The sequence below is a fragment of the Scomber japonicus genome, chromosome 9 (assembly GCF_027409825.1).
Source record: "Scomber japonicus isolate fScoJap1 chromosome 9, fScoJap1.pri, whole genome shotgun sequence".
NCBI classification, from domain to species: Eukaryota; Metazoa; Chordata; class Actinopteri; order Scombriformes; family Scombridae; genus Scomber; species Scomber japonicus.
This window is the reverse complement of record NC_070586.1, coordinates 34,731,591-34,756,576: the sequence shown is the minus strand read 5'-3', so window position 1 is coordinate 34,756,576 and position 24,986 is coordinate 34,731,591. Positions and strand designations below refer to the sequence as shown.

Below are 24,986 nucleotides of genomic sequence, written 5' to 3'. Positions count from 1 at the left end.
GCCTGGTTCTTACTCGCTGCTGTCCCCAAATACTTGTTCATGTGGGAATGCTGGGTATCTTTAAATTTAAACTTAAAAAAGTAAGGTCTAGACATGCTTTATGTTTAAGTGCCTTGAGACAACTTTTGCTGTGATTTGGCGCTACATAAATAAAGACTGATTGATTGATTGAAGCCCCCCCCTGTGGTGATGTGAAGGCGTTTACATCAAACAGCTTCTGCTTTGGCCTCTACTTTCGGTGGCGGCTACTAGATTAAAGTATGTATTTCAGATGGTTTACAATGTCCTTACCAAATAGACATGATGTGAAAAGTCAGCGAATTCAAATCTTACTTTTTATTAAATTCCATACATTTCATTCTTTCAGCAAAGTTAAGGAACAGGCAATACACTGATAAATAACAATAATCATAATAATACAAGATGAGGTACAACAGAACCACAAAAGCAGAAGTAAAAAATATATCTTGAAAAGAAAAATTCCCCTATATTTGTGAACTGAGCACAACAATAGAGCAGCACAGATGACACAATGTGGCTTAATCCACTAACAAGCATTATATTGAACATTCTCACCTGCAGGTAAGAACACTATTTGGTTGAGACTCGTGTCACTTTGTTTTATTGGGATTTTTTTTTGTGTGTGTGCTCAGTTCACAAAACATCATGAGGCCAGGCTGGTTCAAACAAAACTTGACAGAGGGCATGCAACACATACTGGATGTGGGAGAGAGAGAGCACGTTTTGTCTTTTGTGCAAAAGGGTTGTTTTTTTTTTTTGGTAATCCAGATCTGACACAAACCAATTTAGCTACATCATCATATACTCGTAAACACGCTGTCCAAGTGGGACAGGCTACTAGCTGTAGCACATGCAGCATTAAGACTGAGGACACTTTTAATGTGTTAACCAACAGAACAGCGACATAGATGAACATTGTAAAAACACACAGGAGCAAAACAAAAAGAAAATCACACAAACAAGCACACAATTTTATTAGGAGGAGTTACAGTCTTGCATGCTGTACATGGTGCATATTCATTCTCTGGGCGTTTTGTTGTGAACAGCACATTCTCTGGTTTGCAGCTGATGGCCTTAGCAGTTCCTTCCACATTATCTTAAGGCAGTTGGGATGGTCTTATTTATTTTGCTGCAGAGATGTCCATATTAATAAAAAGTGACATCTTCTGTGCAGTGGGAAGGCGCCAAAAACATGTGGGCGAGGCCCCATATGGGAATATATAATCAAAACAAGTGATTGCAGTGACTGCCAGAAATGTCATCATCCAGCTGTTCATAAAATGTTGTCGATTCAAAACAACACAGGAGTTACATTCGCTTCAATGAGCAGTTAAGGCAAATCTGCTTCCCTAAAGTCAAGGACAATAAAACAATTGCTTTCATCAAGGCAAAACAATTTAAAAAATGAAGAAATGACGTAATGCTGTACCCCGGTTCTGTTAATGTCCTTTCAGAAGAAAGGAGAACATGTGGTATGATTGCTCTAAAACTAAGAATCAGTTCTTTTTATTAATAGTTTCAACAAAACCACACATCCTTTCGCTCATAATTACAGGAAATCTGACCCCGGATGGTAAGGGTCACATGATGTGGTAATCTGGTTGTCCGGTTACTTGTGTTTATTTTCACTTCTTCTTCAATGAGGAGTGTCTGTTATGCAGAGATGACTAAGATTTTAACTCTGGTTTATATAACTGGAGCACAAAACTTGCCTGGGCGTCATTATTGCATGCTTGTGTTATCTATATTGCAGCCTTCACTAAAAAGACAGATTAGTGCAACTTTGAACTCAGGACCTTGATACAGAATTAAACATTTCTGGGTGTTATGGTGGATTTCCATCAAAGCTCAGCACTGAATGTATGAAAAAGAGACAACAAAGACACTTTTCATCCCCCAAAACAAACCAATAATATAGTTTGGATGGAAATCCTTCTGAAGACAGTAGGTCACAGTTTGTCACAGCTTTAACTTCACTCAAATTGGAAAAAAGTCTGCCTGAACCCTTGGGTTGCACAACAATAAATAGGAAATAAATATCACCATAATAAATCACCATCAAATCTATAAGGAATGTGATCTAACCCTTGTGGGGATCATCCTGTACTTGTTGTAACAATGTCTCCATTATCACTGCTGTCAGTGCCATGATGGGAATAGTTTAGTGGGTATTGAGAAGCACATAGATGAGATGTGTGCGTGTGTGTGTGTGTGTGTGTGTGTGTGTGTGTGTGTGTAGTTGGACCATGTTCCAATCTTTGCAAATGCTTACTGTGGGTGAGTGCTATTGAGGGTTACGGGTTAGTGCAAGAAAGTGAAATTAACTATAGTGAATGAGATATCATCATGGCTTTATTGGTACCCACTCACACACGTGCATATATATGTGTGTGTGTGCATGTGTGTGTATTTGAGTGTGTGTGTGTGTGTGTGTGTGTGTGTGTGTGTGTGTGTGTGTGTGTGTGCTCTTTAGCTGAGAAGCTCCAGGTATGTGACAGGCACTTTTCCTTTCTGGTTTCCTCTCTCTCCAATCAGCCAGTCAGAGTCCATACCCGGCACTGTGTAAACTGTGATGAGCTGTAACACATATGACATGAAGAATGTAAAGCCAAGCCAGGTAAAAGAAAAAATATATAATCATGGCCAAAAGTTTTTATAGCAGGGTGGTATGTTGGGTGGAAATACCAGTGACAGAATTAGGCACAATAATGTCATTATCAACATCATCATGTCTATATATGGACATGGCCTTGATCATTTGATTACCTCAATATTTCCACACTTCACATTAGCAGCTAAGAGGCTATTCATGTCACATTGGCTAAACAAGTAGTGTCCTCCATTCCTCACTGTGTACGTCCTGAGTGGAGACTGTAGAAGAATTAAAGGTTAATAACTCTGTCCCCAACCATAATGACAGTCTGGGTTTTTACACAAGCATGATCCCACCCTCCACCCCCTTACATTATTATGCTATTATATTATCATTATATCAGTGGAATAAAATGATCTTCAAATTACAATAAAAAATATTTATCGTGATTATTTCTGAGACAATATATCGTCCAATATAAGTAGTTATCATGACACGCCAAACAGAATAACTAAACTTTGACTTTGGTGTTGAGCTCTGGATATAATATTCATTCTGTAATGAAATGCATTCAGTAAAATGTAAATAAAACTTTGTTAACCAGAAAACTCCACAGGATACCTTTAAGCTCTAACTCAAGCTAACTCTTTGATTCATATGAATGAAAGTCATGAATCCATCTTCATCACAGCCTGCAAGTCTCTTCCCATTTTTGTTTGTATTGTGATTACAGCTGCCAACAACAATTATTTTCATATCCAATAACCTGACAATCTGCTGCAAGTTGTCCTCCATCCAGCTCTCCCTGAATTTCCACTACACTGTATACTAACACTGTTTTTCTTGGAGGGAGTGGAGTGTAAACTCTAAAAGAATCACAGAAAAAGGTCAGTAATATTGTTTCCTAATCTTATTTTTGTATAATCCTGCCTAACCCTTGATAATGAACTACTTTCCTTGTGTAAACAATGTGTAAGCCTCTGAAATTCACAGTATGCATTATTTTGCCACCCACACATGTCCGGTTCTTAGCAGAGGGAATATACACCCAAATGAACAATGTAGTGACTGATACTGATGATACTTGGTGATGGTTTCTGTGTACTGTGCAGGTTCTTCATCCAGCACATTAGGAGGTTAATGATGAAACCTCACCTCGTCAGCTAGGAGGGAGAGCTCACTGGAGTCAGCAGCATCGTAATCGTAAAGGACTTTGGCCTTTCGGGTTCCTGTAGCTGGCGCCTGCACTTCTTCTATCTTCAGAGTATCGGTCTCCCCGGGGCTGCCGATGTCTTCTGACGCAGAGCCGCCGGTGGTCATGGAGTGAGTGGAGTTCAGCGCAAAAGCACTGGGAAGCCTGAGGGAAAGCGAGCACGTGTGGCGGTTAGAACGAACAAAAATAAAACGTTGAGAACAAAAAAAAAAGGAAAAACAGCATTTGGGAGGTATTAGAAAGCTGGGGGTCAGAACATACACCCACACACACACACACAGACAAAGAGAAAGAGAAAGAGACATTTCAAGGATATCATGGGGTTTTTACTCACACATCCTCATCGCAACTGAGGGTAATGAAAATGATGTCTTATGATTTAACCGCATGAAAACAAGACCTGACGGGTGCCACCTATAAACGCTTTTTGTTTCATTACCATCTATCATTTTAACCGATCTTTTTCTATGTCTAGCAGAACTCCATTTCTATTTATTCCATATACTTGTATCTGCATGCTGCCTTACAATATGTAATAAGATGCATTAAGATCAACACTGAAATGAGCTGAAGTCAGAGGTGCAACTTTTACTTTCTTAAATCTATCTTTTTTTAATTCATTTCAATTACAAAAACTACAAATGCATGTTTTTCCTTGATGGACGCTTATTTAAAACAACTGAATAACAATAAGGCTGTAAAACTGGAAATATTTTCTGAAGGATATGATTAAACATATCGAGCATGTCCAACTTTACCAACTGTTGTATCCATAAAAACAATTGTGGCCTAACACTGCTGATAACAAGCAGCAAAAATGTGCAGTCTTTGAACTGTGGTCTAATTAATTCTCCATTGACTGAGTTTCAATGGTTATGACTCAATCACTGCTTAACCACCAACATCATTAACCCAAACAACTTATTTACAGGCCGGAACCTCATAAAATTGCATTATAATCACACAGAACAGATGCCTGCTTATTTTTTTTACTGTGAACAAAGATGATCTCCAGTGAAGCCAAATAAAGCTCCAATTCATCCAATCAGCTTCTCACCTTCCCAGCTCCTTCTGTAGTTCTTGCATGTGGAAGTGACACTGCTTGTAGTAAGCTGCTTGGGCTTCCACAAACTCATGCAGGCAGCGCAAGTGGTTCACCTGCAGAGATGACACAGTTACTCTCAAAGAAGCAGATTTGAAGTTTATGTGCCCCTATTGCTTATGTCCAATTCATTTCTTCCATTTAGTGATAATCTGTCCCATTCCGGCACAATGAGACCAATGACACCAGTACATTATGGAGACATTTAAAGTTCATACTTTCTCAGTTTTTACAGATGATGTATAGATTTTTTTAACACCTTAACAAACAGCAGAATGAATATGGGCGGGGAAGTGTGTGTGTGTGTGTGTGTGGGGGGGGGGGGGGGGGGGGGGGGGGTTGGGGTTAGGATGGCGATGGCGTTCTGTTAAATTGTCACTCATCTTTAGCAAACTATACATTTTTTAAAAGCAGAAAGCTACACAAGTCTGTGTTAACCATTTTAGGATCCAAATATAGTTTAACCATGTTAGTGCCTCTATAAATGAGTTTTACTAGTACATTATGACTGTTATAGTAATGGTTTAAGATGATCAGATGTCGTGTTCAGGCTTGTGTACCAAAGTGGAGGTGATTGTTCAGGGGTTAAAAAGCTGCAGGTCATGTTCTCACATCAACAGTTTGACAGCACTTACCGTATTCAACTCAACCTCAACTACATTTCACATGGCACAAAACTTTTTCAGTTCAAATAAAACCTCATTTGAAATGATACCAAAGTGGATTCAATTATCACCAGTGCGACAGGCGGGGTCCACTGGTGGCGCCGAAATATGGCTGCGGCTGTGGCTAGCTGCCTGTCTGAGCTGGGACCAGTTTCCTGTCTCTCTCTACTTGTCTGTCGTTCCCACACTGTACTCCACACAGAGCACAGTCTGCTATGTCATCCGGTTATGTCTGTCTTATTGTATTGTGGCGGCTTGCCTGTCCACGCCCTCATAATCACTCCCTGGTGTGCTGTGCAGCACCGTGGGTGGCGCTGTGTTTATATCCGCCTCAGCGGTCAGTGTGTCAAGAAACCAGAGTGAGAGACGGAGGCGTTGGAGCTCTCATTCTCAGTAATAATGACAGTGAGCCGTTAAAATGATTGTATGTTGTATATGTACGGACAGGGTGATTGCTGTAATTTCGCTGTACTTCTGTATAGTGACAAAATAAAGCTACTACTACTAAATACATCTGAAACTGATTGTGATGCTTTTGAGGAACTTAGGGTAATTTAGGACCTTCTGACCCTTACAGTAGATTGAATTAGTGAGTGGTGTAGGAGGTGTGGTTGCCATACATGCGTACTACTGATGCCTTCCAAAAGCAGCCTTGTGACCTCCGCCTGTCGGTCGAACTCTGTTTGGGCTACTCGGAGTTCATGTTCAGCCTGAAACCAGAAGAATAACATTAGTGACATTAGATCACGTCCCACAAAATGTTCTCTTAAGTTCCCACATGACTCTTGAGACATGCTGGGAAGTTTATGACTGGTCATGCATATGATGTAATGGGACAGTGGTAACTAAACTGTTATGTAGGTCAGGAAGTCTCAAGAACTGTCAGTCACATATTGATACATATTTGATGTAATTTATACCAAGGAGTATTTAAAAGAGAAGATTTTAGTTGTAATGTATGTGCATTGTGTGTACACAATATTAAACTACTTGCAAAAAAGATTAAAACCTCATAGGTTTGGAGTTATGGATCCATAGAGTTGGAATAAAGGTCTCACTGTGCCTTGTACAAAGTGCTTGTCCAATTAGCTAACAGCATATTAAACAACCTTGTTGCACTGCTGACACCAAATGATTGCATCAAGACCACAAAAACACGCAAAACACATTGGATTATTGGGGCAAGATCAGGAAGGCAGTACAATACAGGAAGTGGAAGTTTGAGTAAGGTCAGATGATACATCCGTCATAGGATCTTGGTCAGCTATACACTGGCGTCTTGAGGTTTCAATGCAAGACCAGCGGGTTCCTGAAGGCACTAAGACAAACCACAACAAACACAACTTTTGACGTACTTACTTTTTCAACTTCCTCACTCCAGAGCTTTGAGGTCAAAACATAAAACAGAGAGAGAAAAGGAGTTATGACATGAAATATACAGAGGAGCTTCTCACCACTGAGTCAGTATGCAGTGGGATCCAGATCACAAGAGGCCTGCAAACTGACTCAGTGGTGAGCAAGGAAAGGCTAAGACTGTTTCACCTCAACCTTGAACCCCTTTCATTACTGTGGAATTTCTGGTCTTGCACCACTGAGAATCCTAATTATGTGCATGTCCCATCAATAGCAGTAGGTGTAAAAGGAATGAATGTGTTTTGGCCGTTAGCCAAATCTTCCAGGCTGTCTCTCGCTTGTCTCTACACAGACAAAGGCAGAATGAGTAATATGTTGTCTGGCTTGCCTTCCTGTTAGCCATCTTTTGCTGAAACAAATGAATAATAAACAACTATTCAAGCAATCAACTAATGGTCTCTCTGTTGTCTTTTTATCTTTGCTCATGTGTTTTGGTCTTGAGGAATATTTTTCCTGGCTCATGCTGGTTTTGTCATATGGTTCAGATATTGGAGAATGTTCCAAGTTAATGTTTCACAACTGTAGCCTTTTAACACTGACAATGAAACCAGTGTTGAGACTGTTGTTGAAGTGTGTCGCAGAGGTTTGAAATGTTTTGGCCAACTTTTCTGTTTTTTTCCTGCAACTTTGGCTTGTCTTTATAATTTATGGTGCCTTTTGTAAACACCTACCACTACCTAGGAGCCATAAAGGGGTTGAAAAGTTAGGACGATTCTAAGGGTCTGTGACTGACAGGGGCTCTAAAGAATATTAGAACATTAGTTAATCATTTTTATTAACTTATCATCATTGATAGCCATAAGCCAATAGTTTGATAGAATATTTGATTTACAATGTACTCAAAGCATCTGAATTGTACAGTTAGTATTGGACTACAAGACAGGTACAAGCCTTCACAGGTAGAGGTGTGGTTACAGAAATTGTGCATGGTTGGTGACCTGTGTGTGTTGGTGGGGCCCAATGTGATATCATTTCACAGGGCCCAAAATTCCTGGAGGTGCCCCTGCCACTATCTATGAAACGGAAGAGGGAGCACTCACACATTGACATAATATCTTATTTAAGCCCAAACCAACTTCCTTACATAATCTGTTATAGTTTCACACATGGTTAATATATTAACTACCTATATTAATCCTACTGACAGTGTGTGCCCAAAATACATTATACAGTATACAAATCACTTATTTTATGTCTGTTTCAGCTCCATCAAGGCACCATTATATAAGTCTCATCCTTCCTGATATCTTGTGGTTAAATTTCTCACCTGCAGGTGTACACTGGGCGCCACTGATATCGGTGAGTGTTGTGGTTGGAAGAGGAACAAATATAAATCTTACCACACCTGACTACAGTAACTACCAGGTGTGGTTAAAAAGGTGACACAGACCTGAAAACTTTCAACCATCCTGTCCTCAAGTCACTCTGGAATGTGTTGTGTACTTTATTGAAAGTCTTCCAGCAATAATAAGTACAGGGAGGGTATGACTAGTTAATGAGCAACATCCTATTGGACTGTTGTTCTCCATGGCATGCCATCAATCAATACCACTACAGTATTTAGGCTATGACACAGTGGTTTGGTATGCATATCGCATTTTATCACTGTTCTCACTGGAAACACCTCCTAGCTAAATGTGAATGAATGGCTGATTAATTAAAGTGACTGAATATTGTACAATAAATAGCCCCTAGTATCAGTAGAGTCTCCAGTTGATAAAAGCAGTCTGTTTCTGATTGGACTGAACCAGATGGGCAGTTTCCAGCTGTTTTTGGTACAGCAAAACAGTTTCCTTACCGCAGATGCGCTGGCCGAAAGCACATAGTTGCGAGGTCTGGTCTCCTGAAAATCTGGAGCCATCTACAGAGACAGTAATAAGATTTAGTAGTTATTGTGCGGTCATTGGAAACCGGATTTCTGCACAACACTAAGAAATGCAGACAGAGTAATCAGAAAGCACAGCAAATCTCTATGAGACTACGCAGATCACTATGAAATGTTCAATCTGTGCATATGTACTGGTGGCAGTTTACTAATATACTAATAGAGTTTATCAGGTCATACATTCATCTCAGATTAATGTACAGTATGAACTCTGGATCTAGTTTATACCAATCATATGGTCCACTTCTGATATGGAAGATTTATTCTGATAAAAACTGAAAGTACCTGACATTAAGTTAAAGTTTGTTTTTTGTCATTGTTCTCCTGCCAATAAATGGGAAAGGCAGTTGGCTTTTCACACCTGTCAGCACACTTTTACCTTAGGCGTGGCTGTACGAGAAAACACAGGTGCAAGAAGGTGGTGATGCAACTCAATTGTAGGCAAACATCCCCTCCAGCACCACAGAAACTGGTGACTAATCAGTCTAATTTGTTGACCTGACCAAGCCAGTAGTAGGGCATGCACGTGCTACCATGCACAAAGTCGAACTTTTGTCAGTCAGCCAACTCTTTATACTCATCATCACACCAAAAGGAAAAGTTGACAATTTTTTTTAAAACACTGTTTAACCTTTACATACTGTCTTTTACATACTTTTTTTTAACATAAGATTAATCTAAACTAATCAAAATCAAATAAATCAAAATTTGAACAGTATGTGAGGGTTAACAGTTAAATCAAAACAAGCCGGGAGAAAAGAAGCTGATATAATTTGAAGTGCGCTCATTCCTCAGATAATGCTGAAATGGGGAAATATCAATTAGGACTTTCTCATTTCAGGCACCTGACTCATGTAGTCTGCTCTGCTGTCAGCCACCTGCTGGCAAATATCATATTATCAGTTTTTAAGATGTCAGAGGCTCAACGATGGGTAACACTGGGCTTTTTTCACAATAGGTTAAAAGAAACTGTTCTGCCTTGACACAAAAGTCCTAATGGATTTGAACATATTGTTGGTTCCAAATTCTTAAAAGCAGCCATTGAACATTATCATAATAGCAAACCAAAAAAAAAAAGACAGTCAAGTTTTATTTGCATGGGATTAGTATTAGTATTTTTTTTAACATAAATAACTACATTAAAGAAAGTAACAATCTGCAAATTACCTGCTTTTCCCTCAATCCTGTGCTTCGCAAAAATGTTTCCAAGTTCAGTCCAGAACAGGAGCATTTATCTGGATGAGACTGTGCACTGAAAACACCCTATGCAAAAAAAATCACCACTGTCATTCGTTGAAGGCTTGAATAATGGTGGCAACATTCCACCTGTGATTTCAGAACATATACATATATATATATATATATATATACACATATGTTAGATTACTTTATGTAGATTTCAATTTCAGATTTTCAATGACGGATGATGAATGAATGCAAATGTTTGTGAAAAATTCATCAACGGGCTTTCATTAATCCCATGAGAACGGTCAAGGGTGCATCGGTGGGGGTCCAGCTCTTAGATAGGTTTAAGTGGCGTTTAAGTTTGTAGAGCTCATAAAACATAATTTGAATCTATAAAACTACAGGTATATGCATATCAGGTGAGGTGATGGAACCCAACTATAGAGATTATTGTTGCTGTTTTTGTAATCCAAATCTCATCTGTTTAATCTTCCAAAGATAATATCATACTTCAGTCTCTGTTTACAGAAAAGGAACCAACTTCATAAAGCTTTTTATCTTACAGCAAATACCTTCATGTTGTGTAAGTTCTCCACAATAAACTACAAGGTTGTAAAGTAAATGTGGCTGCAAAACCAAGATTGAGATGAACCATCACTCCACACTGAGTCGTTCTCATGGCTGCTGCTGCTATACATAAACAATGATTATCTGCTTTTTTGAGTAAACAATCTCATCCAGTCAAAGCACAGGATTTTTTTGCACAATTTCCCCATTGGATTAGACTTTTTCAACATGGAGTCAAAGTTGTTTTTCCAGCCCTTGGTTTTGTTTTGATTTGATTAATGATAAACAGTCTGTTGTCACCGAGTCTGGATGGCATAGAAATGTACGTCAAAGCAAGCGAGGCAGGAAAAACAAACCCGGAGGGTGCATCATATTGCAAATCCTTAAGAATGATTTTCATACTCACTTCCCCATCACACTGCAAGGTCATGAATACACAGTCAGTTAGTCATGGTTAATGCCAGCACCACAGAGGTTTTATTACATAAGAATGGTTATGGGAAGGGATACGTTTGTTAGTCACAACGTTACTCAGGACTCACCGCAGCCTTGGCCTCTGCCACCTTGGCCTTCTTCAGACGTGCTTTACAGGCATCGAGGTCAAGGCGAAGGTTCTCCAGAAGGCGCCGTTCTTTCTGAAGAACACACAGCGGAATTATTAGAGGACAGCTGGTTTGCAACCATTCACAGTGGCGTGATTAAAGCAGACTGCACCAGACCAGTGGAAAACTGCTTTGAGCTTCAAAAGACATGTAGAAGTTCATACGGAAGGAAAGCGATCAAAGTTCATCATTTCAAAACCTAATCTTTCCCTAAGTTCCCTCACCCACTTCCTGTAAGCTTTTATTTTGACAGTGTGTTTTTTTGTGTTGTTTTTTTAATTTGAAGGCTTTCTTAGCAAAACAGGAAGTGGACTCAACGTTTTTTTTTCTTGGGGACTGTGCCTTTACAATGCAAAGGGCCTGTCAATTATTGGTGTTAATAGAAAGTTATTAAGATGTTTTTGTAATAAACTTGTGTTATGTTTGTGATATTTAAGGGACCTAGCTGGAATGGGGACATGGTATTGGTTGTTTTGTTGTATTTTATTAATAGATTATATATAATATATTTAAGTTAAGTAATACTTGTTCTTTATTAGGCTAATCTGTAACGGTTAAATGCTAATGTTAGATTTATAACAGGTCTTGTGATATTTATTTGGTAAATATGTTAGTGAATCTTTTTATTGATCTGTACATTTTTATGGTGTTTGATTGACATTTGTGTTTGTGATTTGTGTTATATATGCTCATTTATTTCTTTATTCATTCGGTTTTACCTGCAGCAGCTCTTACAGTGTTTTGGAAGAATCAGAGGATAACGGCTGAACGCAAATAATATCAAACTTGTTTAAACATCAGTATGTTTAACCACTGTCGGGCTGGGGAACGCTGCACTGCTGATTTTTTAAACGTTTGTACTACTTTATATTGTTTTGTGTACCACATATTTTAAACTGAAGTCCTGATTTACACTAAGAGGTTGCGGCATGCTTGAGGAATGTCTTTATAATATATCACTTTTTTATTTTTCTATTTGTTATTTATAACATAAAAATGACATCAACATTTTTAGACATACAACAAAACAATATCCATTCAAGACAAACACAGGTGTTCTGGAAGGAAAAACTAACTTGAGGCACTCGTATAGATAAGGAACAACATAGAAAACAGCCGTCTTTTTAAATTACTGTATGTTTGGAGCTCCCTGGTGGTTGAGTGATTGGAGCACCAATGTGTGTTCCACGTGTTCTTTTCTTATATCAAATAAAGATGGCATTTCAAAATAAAGTGCATTACAGAAAACTTTTGATTTAGATTTTAATTTCACATTTAATAATTTAAACACATATGAACTCTTTTCTCCATGTGTATCTCACTGATTTGATTGGCTGATTAGCATGACGTGAGTAGATATTAGTGGCCTCTGCTGTATTTTCATTCTTTTATTTACGTGATGATGGGTTTCAGTGCTACTATGTAATATGAGTTCTAACCATGTAACTTTTATTGTGCATTAAAGGAATGGGAGACTACTGCTGTGTTCATGTTCATTCATTAAGTGGGATTTTCAGACACTGAATATTTAAGATGACTTTTACATGAATGTGCCTTACAGCTTTATTCAGACATTTACGGAAAGAGGTAGCAGAAAGAGAGAGTGGTGGGTTAAAAAATGTTAAGATTGCAAGAAAGAATGCTTTCTTTTGTCTGTTCAAAGGCTGATTCACTGATCGGAACAAGGATACCAGTTAAACAGAAACCAAAAGGTCAGGGGGAATTAAATCAAGAGAAAGCTTCTTCTGTGCTTTACTAGAGTGAGATTAACCTACCCTAAATGATTCCTGATTTGAATGTTTCCCTGTGTTTTTGGACAGAACCACTGAGTGTGTATGCTGTGTTGTGTTAGACTAACTGTAATAGTTCTCCAGTCTCCTTCCAGAAAGTTCCTGAGGGGGGCAAGAAAGCTGATAGCTGATGTCTGGAGGAACTCTCTCTCCGCTGCTCCTAATCTTCTCTCGCATTCTCCGACTTGGATCAAAGTGCTCCCTGCAACAAACACAACAGAGCCAGTCACCACAAATATTTTATTGAAGACTCCTTACTTGTCCCAGTCCTCAACTCAACTCTTAGAATTCCTAAGAAGGAAAAACTGACACGAACGCACATGACGAATTCACAGTCCCACGCGAACCTGTAGGTATAGGCAGAAACTCAATACCAGATATGACGAGCACAGCCCACATTGACATACATCACAGCATGACCCATACTCTCTCACGGACCACCAGCTGTGAATGCGGGAAATGAGCAGTGTTTTAAGTCAAATGCATTGACTCTGAAACAAAGAAAGCGAGCCGCCACAGTCTGTGTAATAAATGGGAAACACTGATGAGGAATATAAGAATATAGAGGAAGTTACCGTTAAATTAATAAATAAATGACTTTGTTTTATTACGTGGATTCTATTAAAAAGTAAGAGTCAACTTTACTTTTACATTCTTATGTCACTGAGCGTCTATCATATACAAATGAGTGAATGAGAGGGAGTGACGAGGGAGAGGGAGTGAGTATACACTTTACCAGAACACCTTAGCATATGTTCGATTTTTAATCACTTCCAGTTTGTGTCTGGGAAACGCCGTATTTCTGATTCGTGGTTACGCATAATTTACAGTGTCCCTTGGGACGTCACTGTTTAATGGCTGGCATCTGTTTTTGGTTAAGTTTCATTATTTTCACCTCAGTGGCTGCACTGTTGCATAAGTGGAATATAATTACACAATAATGGAAAAAAGTAGAGTTTATTATTCAATGATGATAATATACATGATTACATAAAGTGCTTACACTATTCTTACCGCAGTATGAAATTTTAGCCAAATATTGCTCAATTATAAGATGAGGTTACACTAAATAGAGAGAGACACAGGAAATTGTATATATGGTCATTTTGGCATTGCTAAAACAACAAATCTAATGGTGGCCTAAGACTTTTGCATAGTACTGTATATCTGCAGACTATAAACAAAGTGATGAGGGACTTTGAGGTGTGTCAGCTGAAAAACATGTCAGATGTCATGACAGATTTTCCAGATAATGTGGGCCGAAGACACACAGTCCTAGGCCACCACAGTGCACAGTACTGTATAAAATAGTAGATTCTTTAATGAATAAATAAATAAATAAATAACCTTGTTTTTCTGAGTAGATTCTTCTCTCCATAAAACAGGTATAAACTTGGTAAATCTAACATTCTTCACAGTCACTTCAATAGCGGTGTGACGACATCTTGTGGCATGAGACTAAAACGTGACGATATTTCTCATCAAAGGGAATGTTGTCTCGGAAAGCTATAATCTAGCACAGCTATGGAAGCCTAATGATGCAAAAAGTATAATGAGTCACACTACCAAATTATTTAATTGGATTCTTTATTTTATTTATTTGTGATTGTATCTAACTTTTGTATTTATGGTTGTTATTTCCATAAATACCAAAATTATCCATCTATAAAATATCTATATGGGGAAACCTTTTACAATGCTGCATACTACATATGATCATTATATATCTAGAAAATAGAACTGAAGTGATTCATTACAAGATGATTAGTTAAAACATTTCAAAATGCATCTTGTCTCGTCTCGTCTCATGAGCTGAGTGTATCGTCACACCCATACCTACGCCTCAAAGCAATTGTTCCACATTTTGCGAAATAGCCCTTTCTAGCCAAGTGTTAAATCAGAAGGTCATCACCACTCTAATTGTCTCTGACTCTGGCTGACTCTGGGTTTGCCGATGTTGATTTATGACCCATTTATTTCTGATTTTAGTAGTGGTAGTTTTTAGTCTTTTGCTGGGAAATGGAACCACACATAAAAACAGGTCAGTCACATGACCCTTGTCTTGAGGTGGTAGTGGTCTGTCAAGAGTCTCCCTCTCGAAACTAGTTCTCTTGCCAATGTCGGTAAGTGTTTGCTCATGGGGGGGATGTTGGCTAAACTAAAGATTGATTGTTTGATGTTGTGAGGAACACCGAAGATTCCAGGAAGTCACTACTCCTACTGGCCAAAAAACAGTCTATAACTAAGTCTAAGAAGTGGTTGATTTAAAAGCCATCCACAAGTTTTCTTTGTTTGTCAGTTAGTTTAAATGTATGTTTTGTTATTGGGTGTGTTGGTCTTGCCTAATTTTACAATCGTGCATCCTACCCCCATTTCCTGAAAGACGACCACACTGGAATTAAACATGTATTTTTATCCTGTATAATTTAATTGTATGGTCACAGACTGACTGCCTATGGTTATGCATGTAATTTGATTGTTGTCAAATTGTGGCAAAAGTATCATAGTATGTTCCAAACCCTTACCTTACAGAGAGAGAACAGTGGCATCAGTGAAAAAATAAGTAGAAATATCTATCATAGGCCAGACTGTCAATACTGAAGATGAGAAAAAAAATCAAATCTACATTTTAAATCAAATCAGTGAACAGTGTCTCAATATCACATTCAAATGCAATGAAGGGTCAGTGGCGAACATAGAGACACTTTAGGTTGTGCTGTAAAACAAGTACATAAAGATGAGAGGAGCTATTACTCTTGCACAAATTCTGAAAGATTCTAGATTGCTTATTTCCCCAATGACATCTGTACAGAAGCGTTGATTACTGCTGCAGCAGGGGAACATAGACAGCAAATGAGCCCATTTAAATCAATATTGATCCTCCTTTTTCCACAGAAGGGAAGAGATCTGATTTATTGGCCGAACACATAAGCCCTTAAAAGCCAGTGGGGTGAAGGACATGATGAAGAGCATAAACTGAAAGAAGTAAATCACCACAAACACAATGTGCCCTTTTGTCAGTTTCTTAATGACGTATGTATGATTGTATGACGCATGATGTATGAACCAACCATTATTAAGAAGAAGAGATTCCACTGCCAAAGTACATAACATTTTAGCTGACACTCTCTAAACCTATGTATGATTAACCTAATCTATTTCCATTCTACTTAGTGTAGTTCCCAATGATACTAAGCTCAGTTTGGGGAAAATGTATCTTTGAACAATAACCATGTATATATATTGACTTTTCATATGATACATAACATGATCTTGATACATTACACTCAATATTCCCACACTTCACATTAGCAGCTAAGAGGCTATTCATGTCACACTGGCCAAGCTGCCTCCATTCCTCACTGTGTACGTCCTGAGTGGAAACTGCAGAAGTGAGCGGCGCCACTTGGAGTTAAATAACTGTCCCAGCCGTTACTGGCAATCTGTGTTTTCACAGAAGTGTAGAGTCAACTCTCCCCCCGTGATTCAATCAATGAGTTCCAAGAAATTTCTAATATTAATGTCATTGATAGGAGTGAGATGAAGAATTCCAAGAGGCCAAGTAAATTAAAAAAAAAAAAAAAGTTGGAGAAGTCTATGTGTGCAGAGATGTTCTTACTATTCTCACAAAATAAGTACTTCCGCAAAATCACCGCCGGATTCATGACACGTGTGTACCGGCCAAATTTGTTCTCAGCACTGAGCGTATGTTAGTGAATCAGAATGATTCTAAACTGACAGGCACTTGTCCGCTATCTGCAATCAGCATACGGCCACACCTCCATTTCACTATATAAGGACATCCGTTTGGTGCATCATGAAGAGAGCACTGTGCTGAACAGAGAAGTTGAGTTATAAGAGATGACCTCAAAAGGTAAAAATCTGAAGAATTTCACATCAGCAGAAATTAAAATAATTGGGTCCGTGGTGGACACTTTTCTATAGTGTGTCCTCCGGAGTGATGATGTTAAAAAAGACAAAAAACAAAAACGAAGTCTGGGCCGCAATGACTGAGGCAATGAATACTGTGTCCCCTGGGGTGAATCGCAGATCAGAAAAAAATAGGGAAACAGGAGGAGGACAAGAAGTACCAATGATGCAATTGAAAACATTAATGAAACACTGAAACAGTTATTGGACGTCCTCGCAAATAAATAAGTACATGATTTAATATGTGTAGTCCAGATGTGATCAGTATGAGTATTTCAACTGCAATGCATTCTATAAGCGTTTTCAAATCACAAGAAGTCATCATCTCCCTGGATTTTTGACTAACCATATGGAGTTCCAGGTCCAAATTCCTTCGCGGCATCCTCCATGTATTGACCCAGCAGCTCTGCATTGGTGATTCTGGACGGTGCCTTCCTGTCCAACTTTTCATAGAGAAACTCCTCAATTCTGGCACCTGCAGAGAAAGTGAAGAGGAGAAGAATTTATGGCCAGCAAGGAAACAAAGAAGAACTTGAAATTTGTAGTTCTTTAATCCCGCACACTTATTAAATGAAAGCTACACCCAAAAATACACTCTTAACTTAAACCTGCATGAATTGGTATTTTCAGTATGTCTTATTGTGTAGTTGAGACTGAAATGCTCTCAACCACCCCTTAGGCAGCAGTAAATAAGTACAATAAAAAAGCGCTTTATGAAGAATGAATTCTTTCAGTGTGTTAATTATATGTGCAGCATTTTAATGCTATAGTTGGTCCTATTAGGCAGGTAAAATCTTGATCTGTGAAAAAACTACAGTAGTAGTAAATGTTGTATAGATACATTTCCCTCTGAAATGTAGTGCAGTGAAACTACACAAAATGGAACTACTCCAGTGGACAAAAAAATAAGTACCCTAAAATGATACTTAAGTACAATACTTGACAAAAGACTCAATTTAATTGTTCTTAAACTTCTTAGAAAATCATTTCTGGGTGTAGTATTTATTTAATTGGTGTATGAGAAGCTCCTTTATCCTACTGCAGCATCTGTAAGTAAATTAGGTAACTCAAAACAAAAAACTAAGGAAGAAACATATGGGGAGGACAAAATAACATGAATACCTTATAGGACATCGAGTAACTGCTGTTATGACAGTGGTCATAAGACTCACCATCTGTGTCGCTTCTGACAGTCTTAACAAAGACGTATTATAAGGTCTCTGTTATTTTGTCCACTACCTGTGATGAAATCAGTAAATCAACACCACACACACACTATATCACTATCTCAAAAAATACCATAGAGTTCAATCCAAACCTGGACATTATACGCTTTACAAAGGACGTATAATTACACTGCATGAGATTGCTCTTTCGGTGTCCATCCCTAAACATTAACATAGGCATAGACTTTCATATTACATGACTGTGACATGTATGAGGCTTGGGTGGTATTCATACCAGAATGCCTTGGAACAGTGCATGAGGGTATACAATACTCAAGCAATTGCCTATTTATTACAATATTATAATATTAATAATAATGCCAGGATATAAAATATTAGTGTATACCATCTTAGTAAAATACCACCCATGTCTAATGTCTATTTCATAGAATAAATGAAGATCATGAAATTGTTGCGGCCTACAAAATTACAAAGACATAACAAACATAAAGAGATACTGTTAACATATTTTCCACAAGTACAATATGTAGCAAATGATTCAAAGTATCTAAGTTTCTATCTATCTAATATATAATATTAGTGATAATATTCTATCTAAGTGGAGGGGTATTCAGCTGGTTGCAATCTGGAATCTCACCGCTAGATGGCAGTAAATTGTACATACTGCACCTTTAATGATATTTCTATTAAACAGGAGATACACAGTGTTAAACATGTTCACGTAGAGGCAAGAAGCCTATTTATTTCAGTGGACATTCATCTGTGTTATTCTGTGTATTTGGTTTGCTTTATTCTTTTTCATTGCAGCTCATGGTTTTACTGTACAGCACAGATTCTAACAAAAAACATTCTACTATGAATTACACACAAAGGCTCAAGGGTCATAATATCTGATGCCCAAACTGATGCAGGAGAATCATTCAGATTTAAAAGGGCCATCAAGAATCTGGTATCACATCATACTGTACTTGTGGAAAGCTCTCACATCAACATATCTAAAAACACAAGAAAACTCATCGAAATATGGTCAACTATACACATACACACCACAAAACAAACACAATCACAGACTGCTACATGTAGCTTGAATCATGAGAACCACATTTCAAATAGTCAGAGATGATGATAGGAAATTATGAACATGATGAGTGTAAATGGTAAAAAATAAAATAAAATACGGGCAGCCAATTTCACAAAGGTACAGATTAAAAATTGCCCTGTTTCTAGGTGAACCTCTGTTCCACTGGCTTTCATTGCTCAATGTTTTATTTCACAATTCTTTCAGAAAAAAGGAAATATGTATTACTTCATATAAAAAAGGAAAGTTAGCATTTTACTATAAACAACTCAGGCTTTGTCAGCACTGTTGTGGCTTAGACTCATGTGACGTTTGACATTGACGTTGTTGTGGTTTGGGACTGATTTCACTTCCCTTTACATTCCAGCTGTAAACATCTGTCACTGGATTCAGTGTATTAAACTACGCTATGTGTATCATAAATTTAAAAACACAGCAGAAAGCAGAAGACAACCCCACAGAATTCACGTGCAAAAGTACGTTTATTAGTAATGAGGAGCACTAAACATTGTGTGAAAACAGGTGCATTATGGGGAACGTAGGATCCCAGATATCACATTCTCTGCTGCTGATTTAGAACAGTTCTTTGTTTTCCTTTTAATTACTCTGCACACTGAACCCCATAGTACTCAACATTAAGTGTAAAATATATAAATTAACCAACAATTTGTAAAATACTTCAAAATGCTGACTAATAATCATAATTTTACTAGATGATTGTGTTTTCATAATGGCACTTTTCATGATGACACGTGATATTTTCAGAATTAGGAGTTGAGTTTAAATCATTTCTGAAATGACAGTTTCACTTATGTATTTTACAATTTATTCACGTGATTCTATATCTAAAAATGTTTTATTTACTTTATGTTGAACACTTTGGGGGCTCTGTACTTTTAGGCAGAGCAGAGAGAAAAGTTAGTAAAAGTTATCTAGTCAGCAGTCAAACTCACTTCATAAACACCCTTCTTAACTGCAACCTGTTGGTCGGACCGTGTCTTACTGCGTGTATGATTATAGACCTTGTAGAAAGACAGATGAAAAAAACCCTCCATAATGAAATACATGGTCTAGCTTAGGCCAGTGAAACAGAGGAGGAAAAAAAAGCAGGCAGGACTTCGACTGTCACAGATAAACACTCACTGGGATTATCATTTGCCACAGGCTGACCATTCACCCATGTACAGCATGTGCTGACTTACAATCAGCTGTGTGCCAGAAGAGGATTCGTCCTTAGTTACATCCTGCTGGTTAGTGGTCAGCGCTCAAGTCGCACTGATGAGTCCCAGTGTGTTCAAAATGCATTTCACAGCCAACTTTGATCTTAATACCAAAGAATCATGTGTTGATTTGTTCAGCAACTAATTCTCGGTACGACTAATTCAAAGGCATGAGAGGTTTCCACAGCAGGAGCACTAATGGTAGGGAGGCAGAATACTCACCAGTGTGATCAACTGTAGCATGGAGAATCAAAAAGTCAAATGTTAGAGCTCCCTATTTTCCACTTTGTCACTCCATATTACTGTAAACCTAAAAATATTGCTGTTACGCCACATATGGACAATTAGGGTTGACCTATTGCAAATATGCAGAATCTGGCTTCTTGCACAATGTTTTTGAAATTGTATTGACTGAAATGTATTTGGTGGTTACGTGAGTCACAGTGCATCACTGAGCAGCTATTCATACTTAATGGTTTTGCATGAGTAATAATTAATACTAACTGGAACCATATCAGTGATTTTGCACATTTCAGCCTTTTACCTACAACTGAAGTTTGACCTCAAGAAACACAAACGTACTCCACAGGGTACCTTTAAACTCTGTGGTGCATTCAATGACTGTTAATATGACAGACAATAAACAAAGATTGACAAAATAAAGATATGCTGCAGTGTTTATGCTACATTCATCCACTCATAATGGTTCATAGTGAAATTAACACCTTCAACTGCATCACTTTCTATTCTGCTCTGTTCACTTGCAGCAACTGTTGATACTAATTCAGCACTTCCTGCTTGTGCTTCATAATAAATGTGGTTTTAACGTCAAGACAGTGACAGACCTTAGCTGTGAAGCCACTTTCTAAGTGTTGACAATGCCAGTGAAGTCAAACTCACATTGTGTGCGGATGTCACAAAAAGTAATTTGATCTAAAATGAGACGTCCCACCATTTGGCCAAACCTTAAAATTCTCACATATAATGAAAACAAGTTGCGGCCTTTTCTCTTCTATACCTTTCTTCCTGTGACTGCCAGCATATTTGTACAAAATACCAGTAAAGCAACAAAATGAACTGGGTTTGTTAGTTTGTTTGCCCTCTGGTCGTGATACGGTCAGATTCTGAATGAGTTTAGCATGAGTTCAAGCAAGAAGACAACTGTCAGCCTATGCTGTCATCAAACTGAGCCCTGCCTCCTGACTATTATACAATTCACTTGGCTTTTCTATCTCCCTTCATCAACCCTACCACCACCAATGTCAAGGTCCTGTGAATGGCTCTCCTGATTGGACGCTCTTTCTAGGGCTCTATCCCTATACATCCATTTAATTAAGGGCGTTAACACCAAAGACTTACAAATGAAACGTATCTGTTGTGTGTCTTCCCTGATTGAATTTTACCTTTTTTGTTATCAATATTAACATGCCTTATAGCATTGCACGATTAGCTGCTCCATCCAAAATGTGATTGTTTTTAGTGTTAAAGGGTTCCTGTTCAGTGGCTGGCTTTAAGATGTCAGAGCGTTCTTGAACACACCAACAGGAAGAATATTCAAGTGGATTTCCATAGAGACAATATGTGTCTAAAACATGCAATATCACCAGTGGGGTCCTGCACTATTTCTTACACTATTACTACTACTGCTTCTATATACAACTGTTGATCTGTAAAGGTATATATGTATCTGATTGTAAAGCTTTATAATTACACTGATGGCAAAAAGAAATTCAACATCAAGTGACCAACATTTCATAATAACAAATGAATGGCATCATGGAAAAACAATCATATTGAACATTAGCAATGGCCTCGTGTGACCCTGATGTGCCCTGCAGGGTAACAGGTGGTATTCATCCTATATCACTTTTTAAATCTCGCTCTTTAATCTCACTGAACTGTAAAAGCACACTGCCTGTAACAGCTGTTTAATCATTCAAGAAGATGTTGTTTCATTTGTCCATCAGTGCTTTTAGTCACACTTGATTTGGTTGGACCCTATTTTGTTGTTTATTCTAATAAAATGAACTAGTATGATTGTTTTACTATATCTGATATTGTGTATTATTGTTAGAAAATCTCCAACTTTCACTAAAAGTGGATTAAATTATATTAACTATGTTGCTTTATACATCAGCATTCAGCATGGAAGTAGTTGTGTTTAAAGACAGTATGGGCCCTACTTTCCACCTCTAATTTCAGGATTGCTATGTTGATGTCATACTTGGGTTGGGTTGCAGCAGGACTTCAGTCTGTCTGTAGATTTTCTCAGTCCAGTGTTTGGTGCAGTCGGCGCGGCTCATCAGGTTCTCGTAGTGAGCGTCCAACTCGGTCTTCTCGGCCTGACCCAGCTTCTCCTCTGTGAACTGAAGCAGAGCACACACAAGTACTCACACATGTGAATTATGGGGACACTGATTATACACCTCATCATGGCTGAGTTTTCTGCCAGCTGTAAAAAACAAAGTCATGACGTCTGGTGTACAAACTCTTTTCTTCTTGTTCCCACAGTTAGTGTATTTCAACCACAAAGTGCATAATTGTGTATGAGCACTAGAAGGCTGTTTTCACATTTATATGCTGAAAGTGGAATGATTTGTGACCTCATAACCATTTTGGAAGCCAATCCTTGTCTAATATTCAACTTACATGAATGTAATGTAGAAACACCAGTGCACAAACACTGAGAATGGACTTTACAGTGAGGAGTAGTAGTAGTACAGTAGGAGACATCTTCTGTGAAGTGGTTAGACTTTTAGCAATGACATAAAAGGATCCGCTATACATAAGATGCTGCCTATGTAATTTAAAAAGCATATGCACTTATACCAATTAGAGCCTGACCAATATATCTGTCAGTTAACATTATTAGCCAAAATTGACTTATCACCGTCGGTATCAGCATATATGTTGTCCGATATGTGTCAATATCTTTTTAAAGTTATATAGGCAGCATTTAATGTATACTTGACCCCTTGCTTAATTCAAGTATAATGTGTGCGTATGTGTGCTTATTGTTATTTAGTTAATTATAGATATTTTTAATGATTAAATTCCCAGTGAAATTTACTGTTCTGGTGCACTGATATACAATTTTATACAATAAAGTGTATTATCTAATGGTAAACTATCATGCCTTCATTACATATCTTACAAGTGTTTTTAAGGGATCTTTGCAAAAAATGTATATTCTATATGTATATTCTCATATATTCTTTTTTATATAAGATTATAGGGTGATATATCAATATCGGTTATGCTTAATATCGGTATCGGCACTGGTCGGGCCCCTTACACCAATATATCTGTCAAAGGCCAACATTGGACGATAATATCAGTTGAACGATATATCGGTCGGGCTCTTAACTCAGCTTATGGTAAATTCACACTAGCAACTGGTAACATTACACCAGAATGATAACATTATAGCTGTGGCTGACAACACTGCCAATGGTAGCAAATGTGACAATGCTGCTTTTGTTATTAACACAGGCTTGAACTTTACACAGACTCGGCTAAATGTCACGTTATTGTCTCTGCTAGCTGTAGTGATACGCAGACAGCGCAGTGTGTGTGACAGCAGCGTTGAGTCGGTGACGCTGCTGTTACAAAAACAGCTGGCTGTCCATTTGAAGGGGAGTACACTGCACGAGCTCTTAGCGCGAGGCTTTTCGTTTACCTGGACAGCTCGTGTGAAGAACAGTCCCGCACCGGAGGCGAGCTTCTTAACGTTGAAATCCATCGTGTAAGTGTGTGACACAGTGACAGTCAGTCAGCGGGACAGCAGGAAACACCAGGAGAGATGGAGCAGCAAAAGCCAACAATCACGTGATGAGGCGATGGGACCGTCGTTACGTCACACGCGTACAAGTCCGACCCATGAATGTATAACTTCCGGTGTTGATATTGTTTACATGTTTGTATACTATGATTTTGTTAATAATAATTATAAATAATAAAAAGCATGTAGGCTATAATGTCTGTCCCGTCTACGCTGCCCTGCCTCTCACAGAGGCATTATGGGAAATTGAGTTTTCATATGTTGACGCTGTTAAAATGACGTTTCTGTAGTAATTTGACACATTTCTGTGTGATTGGTGATAACAGTGTGGCTTTATCTGAGATTAATACATCGAAATGGTTATAGATGCTGGTGACTTTAATTGACCCAAATCTGGTAGAAACACAGATATACTGGTGACAATATATGGTGTACAATATGTTTAATATAATAATATAATAATACAATATAATATAATATAATATAATTAATCAATAAGATTGAGCAGTTGGTTTGAATTGTAAGGTCTGAATAAAAACATGAAGGCACTACTCAAAAGTGCATTGGCTCATTATTATTACAGTTTTTTGTTTTTTTTTCCCAGTGAACCTGTATTACACCTTTCTTTGTGTGGCTCCACTAATACATCCTAAAATGTATTACAACTATAAAGGTTTTGACAGTACAGATTATGGTCCAGACTAATTGATAACAATACCAAATCCATGTTGTCTTTTATATCACCAGCAGGTGG

General features: G+C 38.0%; 1 protein-coding gene across 1 annotated transcript; it reads right to left on the bottom strand.

The window, feature by feature from the left end:
• Positions 1–387: 387 nt before the first annotated feature.
• LOC128365058 (endophilin-B2-like) lies at positions 388–24,318 on the bottom strand. Its single transcript, XM_053325676.1, has 11 exons — positions 24,131–24,318; positions 22,676–22,817; positions 17,313–17,441; positions 13,105–13,238; positions 11,187–11,279; positions 8,806–8,868; positions 6,954–6,977; positions 6,215–6,304; positions 4,885–4,985; positions 3,770–3,971; positions 388–2,598 (listed from the first exon to the last, which is right to left on the bottom strand). The coding sequence occupies exons 1-11, from the start codon at positions 24,191–24,193 to the stop codon at positions 2,491–2,493; spliced, it is 1,149 nt and encodes a 382-aa protein (XP_053181651.1). The 5' UTR covers positions 24,194–24,318; the 3' UTR covers positions 388–2,490.
• Between the last annotated feature and the right edge of the window lie 668 nt (positions 24,319–24,986).